An 11,644-nucleotide genomic window follows, 5' to 3' on the forward strand; every position below is an offset into this window, starting at 1 on the left:
GGGCCTGGTTTTGGGGTGGTTCCTGAGCTTTTGGGACACTCCCACAAGGGTCTCAGTGTGTGAGGCTCTGTCCTCCCTCCTGGTCTGTGAATGACCATAAGCGCCCCTCTCTGACAGGGGGCTGAGGTGGGGGGGGGGCCCTGCTGCTCTTTGTGGGGTCCTAGACTGGGATCAGGATCTGAATGTGGTCAGAGCCCCAGAGTCCTGTTCCAGGGGCAGAGGACAGAGCTCTGCAGTCTCTCTCTCTCTCTCTCTTCACTCCCCTCCCTCAGCTCAATGGGCTCATGACCTGGGGGCTCCTGCTTACTGGCTCCGCCTGCTTCTGTTTCTGGCTCTGGGCTGCCAAAAGACCAAGCTGCTGGCTGTGTGCCCTGAGGGCTGGGCACCATGTGCTCACTCTGGCAGAGGTCCCCCGCTGTTCCCCCACTTTGTGCCCGGTGCTCCCCGGGGTGCAGCTCAGGAGACTCCCCCCCTCTGCGGTGAGCTGTGGCTCCCAGTGCCCTGGGGCTGCCTCCGGGAGGCTGAAGTTCTTTTCTGGTGGGCCTTGGATTTTGCAAGAACCCGCTTGGCAGCTGATGTTGGGAAGTCTGGCACTGAAAGAGAGTTCAAAGGCCTGGGAGACTGCCTTGTGAAAATCACCAAGTCTGATGGAATTTGTGGCTTGTATCAAGGTTTTAATGTCTCAGTTCAGGGTATCATTATTTATAGAGCAGCCTACTTTGGAATCTATGATACAGCAAAAGGTATGTTCCCAGATCCAAAGAACACTCACATTGTGGTAAGCTGGATGATTGCACAGACAGTGACTGCTGTAGCAGGTGTAGTCTCCTATCCTTTTGATACCGTAAGGCGAGGAATGATGATGCAGTCTGGACGCATAGGAGCTGATATGATGTACACTGGTACAATTGACTGCTGGAGGAAAATTGCTAAAGTTGAGGGTGGCAAAGCTTTCTTCAAGGGTGCTTGGTCCAATGTTCTGAGAGGCATGGGTGGAGCTTTCGTGCTTGTCCTGTATGATGAATTGAAGAAAGTAATCTAAGAACATCGTAACTAAAAATGGAACCAGTAAATATAGATCATGTAGAATACTTAGCCAAATTTAGCATTTTTGGACCATTGACCTTCAAGAAATTCCTGTTGTCTTTTTATTCAGGCCAGATCATATTTGTAGAAGAGCCAAGAACAGCTCTTAGAAAAAGGGACTCATTTATTGTGATCCATTATTCACACAGTGGAACTGATGATGATTCTGCATATTGATTCTATTGGGTTTTGGGAAAATAACAGTTACTGTGGGTCCAAGAAAGCAGATCAACTTAGACCATCTAGTTTAAATGCTCTTTTGTAGGACCATAAGTTTGTGTTTAAGTATTTATTTAAAATTAAATTAAATTAAAATTAAATTAAATTAAAATTAAATTAAAAATCATGTCTCCCATTTGTATGTAAGCACTATATATACTATTTTGCACAGCTGACTATTTGGCAGTTATGATGATATGTGTTGGGCATTCTGCTGTAAAACAATAAATACACAGAAGAATCTAAGACTCCTGAAAAAAAAACCCAGAATCCTACATGTTTTCATGAAACATATCTGAAGCAGAGAGATACATGAAATTTTATGAAATACTTTTATAATGCCCTTTATTTTGGAAATACCTGAAAAAGCTCTAGTATATGAATAATTTGGAATATTATTATTTGGTAAGAAAGCATGAGCAGACAAACTTTTGCCTAACTTCAGCCTAACTTTTAGAAATGCAAGAGAAATTCAACATCTAGCAAAGTACAAAAATTGACAGAAGATAACAAATCCTGTAAAAATGCATTTGCCCTTGGGGTGGCTAGGTGGCACAGTGGATATAGCACAGGCTCTGGAGTCAAGAGTACCTGAGTTAAAATTTGGCCTCAAACACTTAATAATTACCTAGCTGTGTGGCCTTGGGCAAGCCACTTAACCCCATTGCCTTGAATATATATATATATATATATATATATATATATATATATATATATATATATATTTGCCCAATGAAAAAATAAAATTGAAAAAGATGCAAAAACTAACTGAAGAAAATAATTCCTTGAAGAGTAGATTGGAGATAATGGAGGCTAATGACTTCATGAGACATCAAGAATCAGTTAAGAAACATTTTTTTTAAATAACAAAATAAAAATTAAAAGACCTCATTTGGAAAACTAACTGATCTATAAAATAGATCAGAGGCATAGTTTAAGAATTATTGAAAACCATGATCAAAATAAGGCTTGAACAACATCTTTAAGAAATTAACAAGGAAAACTATCTTGATATCCTAGAACCAGAGGATAAAATAGTAATTGAAAAAAGTCACCGATCACCTCCTGAAAGGGATCCCAAAATAAAAGGACCAAGGAATAGTGTAGCTAAATTCAAGAATTATCAGATCAAGAAGAAAATTCTTCAGATGGTAAAAAAGAAGCAATTCAAATATCAAGGAGGCAGATTCAGGGTTTAGCAACACCTAGCAGCATTAACATTCAAGGATAAAAAGACATGGAATATGATGTTCTGGAGGGGGAAAAAGACTTGGATTACAATCAAGAATCAATTAACCGAGAACAATTGAGCATGCCCTTCAAGGGAAAAGATGGACATTTAACAAAATAGGTGACTTTTAAACTTTTCTGATGAAAAGACCAGATCTCAACAGAACATGTGATCTTCAAAGAGGAGATTAAAGAGATATGTTAAGAATGTAAATGAGGAACAGAAGACTTCTATTCAATATGCTTAAACTTGTTTCATCCTATATGGGGAAAAGATTTACATAACTATTGAGAGTTGTAAATTTGAGGGAGTATACTTAAATTGAAGGTATATATATATATATGTATATATATATGTATATATATATGGGTTGATTTTGATGGGATGATTAACAAAACTGAAACATTAAAAAAAACAATTGTAATGAGATGGGCACAGGCAGAATGGGGTGAATTGTATCATATGAAGAGGCAAAAATGATCCATTACAATAGAAGGAAAGAAGGAGAATTTTATTCTCATTAAATTTGGCTCAAAGAGGGAATAACACATCAATTTAGATGGGTTTAGAAATTTATTGTACCTTTCAGGTATTAAGAGAGTAAGGGAAGGAATGAACTGATAGAAAGGAGGGAAGGGGAAAAAAAGGAAAAGGAGAAAAGAAAAACAAAAGGGTGGCTGATGGGGCATAGTTTGAGAGAGGTGATATACAGAAACAAAACACTATTGAGAAGTGATAGGGTGAAAGGAGGAAGAAAAGTACAAACAGAATGGAGATAGCAGGAAGGATAATAAAGAGTTAGTAATTTTAATTGTAAATGTGAAAGTAATGGAATCTCCCATATTTTGGAAGAAGATAACAGGATTGATTAAAGCAAGAATTCTATAATATGTTGTTTACAAGAAAAACATTTGAAGCATAGTGATACAAACAGAGTAAAGGTCAAAGGTGGGAGCAGAATTTCTTATGCTTCAATTGAAGTGAAGAAAAGCAGCAGTAGCAATCCTTATCTCAGACAAGCGAAAGGAAAAATTGATCTCATGAAAGGAATGGGGAAGGAAACTATGTCTTCCTAAAAGTGTCCATAGACAATGAAGTAACTCAATACTGAAGATGTATTTATCAAGTGGTATAGTATACAAATTCTTAGAGGAGAGGTTAAATCAGTTACAGTAATGCATACACAGTAAAACCAAGTGGGGGACCTCAACCTCCCTTTCTCAGAATTAGATAAGTCTAATGAGAAAAGGGAGGAAAGTTAATGAAGGAAATAAAACCTTAGAAAAATTAGCTATTGATCTTTGGAAAAAAAAATTGAATGGGGATAAGAATAACTTTATCTTTGCAGCACATAGCACCTACAAAATAATTGGTCATGTATTAGTTCAGAAAAACCTCACAAAACTGAAATTACAGAAATATTAAATGCATTATTTCCAGATCAAGATATAATAAAAAATATCACATGTACTAAAGGGCTGTGGAAAGATATGATAAAAATCAATTTGAAACATAATGATCTAGTTTAAAAGGAATACATTAAACAACAAATCATAGAAATAATAATTTCACCCCAGACAGCAATAATAAAGAGCCAACATATCTAAACTTGTGTATTGCAGTCAGAACAGTTAGTAGGGGAAATTAAATAGCTCTAAGTGCTTACATGAATAAAATAAAGAAGAGATTAATGAATTGGGCATACAACCAAAAAAAAAAAAACTAGAGAAAGAAAAATGTTAAATCCCAATTAAATGCCAAATTGGAAATTCTGAAAATCAGAGGAGAGAATGATAAAATTGAAAGAAAACTACTAAGCTAATAAATAAAATTAAGAGTTAGTTTTCTGAGAAAAACAGTAAAATAGGTAAATTTTTGGTCAATTTGTTTAAAAAAAAGAAGAAAATCAAATTGACTTTCCTAACTGTGTGACCTTGGGGAGATCATTCTTAACCCCATTGCCTTAAATGAATAAAAAAAAAATTTTTTAAATTTACAGTATTGGGGCGGCTAGGTGGCGTAGTGGATAAAGCACTGGCCTTGGAGTCAGGAGTACCTGGGTTCAAATCTTGTCTCAGACACCTAGCTGTGTGGTCTTGGGCAAGCCACTTAACCCCATTTGCCTTGCAAAAACCTAAAAAAAAATTTACAGTATTAAAAATGAAAAGGTGAATGTACAACTAATGTGGAGGAAAATAAAGTAACGATTCTGAGCTATTTTGTTCTAAATTATACCAAAAATTTGATAATCTAAATGAAATGCATGAATATTTGTAAAAATATAAATTATCCAGATTAACAGAATAGGAAATTAAATATCGAACTCCATTTTAGAAAATAAATTATATAAGCCATCCGTAAACCCTAAGAAAAATTTCTCCAAGACCAGATGAATTTACATATGAATTCTAGCAAATATTGAAAGATCAATTAATTCCAATTCTATATAAATTATTTGAAAAAATATTGAAAGGGTTATGCCAAATTTCTTCTATGACACCAATATGATACTGATACCTAAACCAAGTCAAAACAGATAAAGAAAAACTACTGACCAATTTTCCTAATGAATACTGATGCAAAAATTTAAATGAAATATTATCTAAGAGATAATAGTAAATCATCCTTAGGATATTGCTATTTGATCTTTTAAAATTCATAACAGAAATATAGAACTTTTTCAATATTAGGAAAACTATTAATATAATTGACCATATCAATACAAAAATCTATAGAAATCATATGATTATTTCAAAAGATATTGAAAAAGTTTTTGAAAAAAACATAACCATTCCTATCTAAAACTCAAGAGAACATGGGAATGAATGGAGTTTTACTTAAAATCATTAGCAGTATCTATCTAAAAACACCAACAAGAATTATATGTAATGAGAATAAGCTATAAGATTTCCCATGTAGATCAGGAATGAAATAAGGATGCCTATTATTACCACTATTATTCAATACTGTATTAGAAATGTTAGTTTTAGCCAATAGAGAGGAAAAAAAATTAAAGGAACTATAAAAGACAATGAAGAAACAAAATTCTCACTCTTTGCAAATGATATGATGCTATACATAGAGAAATCTAGAAAAACAGTATTTGAACCAATTATCAACTTTAGCAAACATGCATTGCCGGGTTTTTATTTACAACGCCGGCTTCTTAATGCTAGTCCGTCATCTTACTCACCAGTCCAACGCGTGGTGAGTCTTCGGGGTACCTCCGGCCCCCACTCTTTGATGGGGGAAGAACCAGACAGAGCGCCTGAGGTGGGTCATGAGTCTTTATTCTTCTGTGATCACATTCCCGCTCCTTCCCCCCAACCTCTCAGCAGACCCTTTTATCCCCTCTGTCCTCCCTCCCATGAACTCTTACTCAATGAGGGGCCGAGTTCTGTAACATTCCCTTATAAGGTGATTATGTTTCCCCTCTAAGCGACCGCCAAGCCTCTTCCCCCCGCCCCCAACATCTCCCCCTTTCTGTTTTACAAGGTTATCACTTGGTGTGACCTTAAGCGGTGCTGAGGTTAGCCTTAAGCGGTGTCATTTCTACTGGCCTCTGATAGCCGGGGGCGAGGAACCCTGTCTTAGGTCATCTCCTTCAACCCAGGACCTTGCCCGTCCTAGGCGCCCGACACCCTCAGGGCCTGTCTTAGGTGGCTGGGTGAGGAGAAGTTGCCCGTCTTGGGGTTTACCTCGTCTTACCCCTAGGTGTCACATGTCATGCATGGCGGCTAGCCAGACTTGGGGATCCGCCGCCGTCTCCATGGCCATGAAGGCTTTCTGAGTAAGAAGCATATAGCCCCTCTGTCGCCTAGCTAGGCGGCAGAAACAGACAACAAGTAGGGTGATTCCCAGAATCAGCGTCCTTGTTCACCCTCAAGGGGGTATCCTCCCGCCATCTGGCAATCCCTCCATGGTATGGGATCCTCGATGTCTTCCCCTGTGGCCACACATGAGGGGCCCCACCGAGGCAGAAGGGAGCCCCATCGATGTATTGGTCACTAGCAGGCGAGGGTAGATCGGGGAGTTCCGTGCTACCGGAAGGGGAGAGGGAATAACTCGGAGTATTCCCCATGTCGGATTTCCTTCAGATGGAGCACCTCCAAGGATCCCTACGATGATCAGAAGGCCTGAAAAAGAAAGAAATTCCTCTCACCCCGTAGGGTTGGGCATTAATCAAGGTCTCTTATCTTGTAAACAGGGAGCCATCTTTCTGGCTCTTCTATCTTATCCTCAGGATGAAATGACAGGTGGCCCTGTCTTCTGTTCTTTACCGTTACAGGGCCATGCCAACCTCCCTCTTCATCTCTCCACATGACTTTAGAGCCTGGTAGGGCCTTGGTGGGAGAGGGCAGGAGCGTTGGTTCTTTCTTAGCATGTCCTTTTGGGGAGAAAAATCTCTGGGCGGCTGTAGTGCCGTCATCCCTGACTTGTAGGAAATTCATGGTAAATAGTACCTGAGACAGGTCTGAATGGGTCAGTGACCTGCCAACTCCCCCTTTCTGTTTAAAAAGATAGGATGTAGCAGAGTATCCATGTAAAGCTGGCACAGGGTGGGGCTATTGGCCATTCCCTGAGGTAGGACGGTGAACTGATAACGTTTACTGGGGGCTTGGAAATTGATCGCGGGGAGGGAAAAGGCAAATTTTTCTTTGTCCTCCGGGTGGAGGGGAATGCTATAGAAGCCACCCTTGCGGGACTGCAGTGGGCATAGGGAGACCAGGTTGGAGGGTCCCCATGGGTACCATGTTGGCATTTACTGCCCGAAGATCAATCAACATTCTCCAACTCCCCCCTTTCTTTTTTATGACAAAGACGGGGGAGTTATACGGGCTAAGGGACGGTTCCACTTTGTTCTCGTGCAGGAGGGTCATTACTATGTCTGTGAGGGCGATGAGCTTTTCTTTTGTCAGGGGCCACTGCTCAACCCAAATAGGTTTCTTATTAATCCATGTTATTCTGGGGGAAAAGCTCATCTCTAGAGTGGCCCCAATTAATTTCCCCGCAGGCTATCAGGGGTGGCAAGTGTCAGGTTAAGCTGGCTCAAGATATCTCTACCCCATAATGCATAAGGGAGGTCGGGTAGGCACAGTGGGGTGAAGAGTCCAGATTCTTCCAAAGCTGACCACCGTAAGGCGTGTGCTGCTTTCATGGCAGATCTATTGCCCCCCACCCCCGTCACTGCTTGAGGGCTCTGTAGGAGTGGCCACTCGCGCCTCCACTGTCCCCTATTTATGACAGAGCAATCGGCTCCAGTGTCAATTATCCCTTCGAGCTTCTGATTTTCCACCGTGACGGTTAACAGTGGTCGCCCAGAGCTGACCGGGTGGACCCAGTTCACATGAGCGGGAGGGGTCCGCAAGGGCAGCGCCTTTCCTACCTCTTGGCCCTGTTTTACCAAGGTGGGAAAGGGGTGGGGGTTTGTGACCCTTACGGATGTGGGACTTCCGGGACCAAAAATAACCTGGGTATGGGTGACTAAGTCCACACATCTCTCAGCCCCTGTGATGAGCGCTGGGAAAATATTTAGCTCAATGGGAATCATCGAGGTTTCCCAAGGCCCGATCTCTCTCTGCTGTGTCCCTTCTCTATAGTCAACCCTCACGGGGATAGTCACAGTAATGGGGCCGCTGTCTTCGAGCACGGGGGGGCCCCGCGGCCGGGCCCCTCCCTTTCCCTTTTCCCGACTTCCCTTTGGATCGGCAGAACCTGGCTATGTGACCTGGTTTTCCACAGGAATAACAGGTCGGAACTGAAGTGGAGGGGGGGCCGCTGCCTGCACTGTGCTTTGAGGTGCCCTGGCTTTCCGCACCCAAAACAGGTGGGTCTCACCTGCATACCGTGAAGGGCGGTCAGGAGGCTATCCTCCCGGTTCTCCATGGCAGTCACTAAGGCTTGAATTGAATCCTCGCTGGGCATGTCCAGCAATTTGTCAACAATTCCTTCTAATGAAGCGTCGGGGGGAAGGCTGCTAATGGCTGCGATCCCTTTGGGGCGAAGACCCTCTTTAATCAATTGTCTCATAAGTAGATCAGATCCCGGGGTGTCTCCCATTATACGAGTCACTGTCTCTTTAACCTCGTTCACAAATGAGAGGGGTGTCTGATCTGCTCTCTGCTTCAGCCCAACCAACTTCTGTGTGGCTCTCCCCCCTTTCATGGCTCCAATCTTATCCCAAGCTGCAACATGTGTTTCTTTAACAGTCTCTAGCTCAAACTGGCCATACCGGGCCTGAACAGCAGGGTCAGTATAGGCTCCAGTTCCACACAGGAGGTCAATGGCTAAATCCAGGGGAGTATAACCCCGGGATTTTGCCAGCTTAGAGGCCTCTCTGCGGGCCTGAGCCTTAAAAGCTAAATATAAGGAGGCATCTAGGCACGCGGCTGCGATTTCGTCAAAGTCAGCAGGGGTCCAAGGGTGCGTAGCAAAGAGGTTTTGCATCAGTCTTTTTACATAAGGGGAGCTTGGGCCATATTTAGTCACGGCCTCCTTAAGTTCCTTAAGCATCTTAAAAGGGACAGGGCGGTAGTCTCGGGCTCCGGTAAGGGGGGTCCGTAAATACCGGGTAGAGGCCCCAGTCATCCCAGTCCACCTCCTCCCCTTTCTCTATTGCTATGGAGGCACTGGTGGCAAGTAGGCCGGATGGGCGGAGCCCTTGAGGGGATCTCTGAAGGGCGGACAAGGAACATGGGGGATTTTTTGCCTCTGTTTCCTGGCTGGGCCGCCAAGCCTGGGGCGCGGCAGCTGTCCAATCAGCGCGGACTTCTCCCTCCTCGTCAGCAGCCTCCCGGTCCCACCTACTCACGCTCCTCTTCCTGCCACCCCTGAGGGCTGTTTGCACCCCTCCCTTCCCGCGCTCGGAAACTTCCGGCCCTGAATCTTCTCCCTGGGGGCCCCTTGTTCCCCCATTGTTTCTTCTAAGTTCCTCCCACGGATACAGGGGAGGGAGTGGCCTTCCCTCTTCCTCTGAGCCCTCTGAATCCGATCCCGCCAACGAGCTACCCACCTGAGTGCTGATTGTTCGTGCTAAAGTCACCTTCTGGGGATGCAGGGCTGCATCCACTATCTTATACACTGTAAAATCCTCAGGGGTCAGTTTTCCCGGGCAGGTGTCATTATAGGAGGCCATCTGCTGCCCTACCACCTTCCATTTATCTGGTTGGATCCCACTATGTTGCACCCAAGGGCAGATGTTCCAGATATTCTCAACAAAAGCACGGCACGTCTTGATAGGTAATTTACGGCCATGCTTAGCGCAGAGTTTATAAAGCTGCACTGCAACGGCCTCTTTTTCCTCCGGCTCAAAGGCGGGAATACTATTCCGGCCCCCCATGCTGTCTACTAGCCGAGGCTGCAATCCTAACAGGTGGCAGAACTGGAAAGTTCCCGTTCGGCAAAAGAGAAGGAGGAAGCAGGGCACAATCAGACAGGCCAGCACGGCAAGGAGCGTGATTAGAGCAGAAGGAGAAAGGGGAGAGAAAGAAAGCATAGTCAACACAATAGGGATATGTCCCTCAGGCAATATCTGAGAGTAAACGCCCTCTCCTTCCTCCCGGTCAGAAACGACCGAGGCTGTCTGGAGAATCCGACCAGCGGATTCAGACGTTCCCTAGCAAAATCAGGTCCCGGGTTTCGGCACCACTTGCCGGGTTTTTATTTACAACGCCGGCTTCTTAATGCTAGTCCGTCCTCTTACTCACCAGTCCAACGCGTGGTGAGTCTTCGGGGTACCTCTGGCCCCCACTCTTTGATGGGGGAAGAACCAGACAGAGCGCCTGAGGTGGGTCATGAGTCTTTATTCTTCTGTGATCACATTCCCGCTCCTTCCCCCCAACCTCTCAGCAGACCCTTTTATCCCCTCTGTCCTCCCTCCCATGAACTCTTACTCAATGAGGGGCCGAGTTCTGTAACATTCCCTTATAAGGTGATTATGTTTCCCCTCTAAGCGACCGCCAAGCCTCTTCCCCCCGCCCCCAACAATGCATGATATAAAATAAAGTACATATAAATCGGCAACGTTTCTGTTTATTACCAAGAAGACATAAACTCAAGAGACAAAATAAAAAGTTCAAGTTAAAGTAATTGTAAACCACCACGAAATTATTGGTATTCTACCTGCCAATACAAACAGAGAAACTATATGGAAATTAATAATAAAACACTTTTCACACAAATAAAATCCCATCTAAATAATTGGACAAATATCAATTGCTCATGGGAAGACAGAGCTTATATAATATAAATAAAATTCTGCCTAAAGTAAATTATTTATTCAATACCATACCAACCATACCTAAAATTACCTTATTGAGCTAGAAACAAAAGTAGTTAAATTTATATGAACAACCAAAATGTCAGGAATATCAAGGGACTTGAGGGAAAAAATTGCAAAGGAAGGTGACTTAGCCACACTAGATCTAAAATTATAAAGCATCAGTTATCAAAACTATTTGTTGCTTTCTTAGAAACAGAATGATGGGTCATGGAAATAGATTAGGTATCAAAGAAACAAATGTAAACCCAAAGATTCCAGCTACTTTTGTAAGAAGTAACTCCAATAAAAAAACTGCTTGAAAAACTGGATTTTTTCAATTGTCATTTTATTTTATTTTTCCAGTTACATGTTATGAAAGTTTTTCAATATTCATTCCTATGCATACGCATATTTTGAAGTTAGAAAATTTTCTTTCACCCTCCCTTCCCACCACTACCCTCAGCAGTGAACAGTCAGGTGAATATTGTACAAATACATTTGTGTTAAACATGCTTAGAGATTAGCCATTTTCAGTATGAGGAATTAGGATTAAAGGAAAAGAAAGAAAACTGAGAGATAGGAAAGAAATGTATAAGAGTAATTTTTAAAAAGTGAATATAGTGTTCATTCAGATAGTGAAGGCTTATTTTATGGTTTTTGGATTGTTTTGTCTTGTTTTTCTTCCTCTGAATGGGAATAGCATTGTCCATAACTGGTCTAATATGGTTGTCTTAGGTCTCTGAACTCTCTGAACTGCTGAGAGGACCTCCATCCATCCAAGGTTGATCACATTAATGTGTACAATGTTCTCTTGGTTCTACTCCTTTCACTCAGTTTCAGACCCTATA

General features: G+C 42.4%; 1 protein-coding gene across 1 annotated transcript in view; it reads left to right on the forward strand.

Moving 5' to 3' along the window:
• Positions 1-1,074, forward strand: part of LOC141499368 (ADP/ATP translocase 3-like) — a 6,283-nt gene extending 5,209 nt beyond the window's left edge. Inside the window, exon 2 of the mRNA XM_074202123.1 lies at positions 456-1,074. Within this exon, the coding sequence (XP_074058224.1) occupies positions 456-1,042 (587 nt within the window). The 3' untranslated portion in view covers positions 1,043-1,074. The remainder of the gene's footprint in view (positions 1-455) is intronic.
• The last annotated feature ends 10,570 nt before the right edge of the window (positions 1,075-11,644 follow it).

This window comes from Macrotis lagotis, chromosome X, assembly GCF_037893015.1.
Source record: "Macrotis lagotis isolate mMagLag1 chromosome X, bilby.v1.9.chrom.fasta, whole genome shotgun sequence".
NCBI classification, from domain to species: Eukaryota; Metazoa; Chordata; class Mammalia; order Peramelemorphia; family Peramelidae; genus Macrotis; species Macrotis lagotis.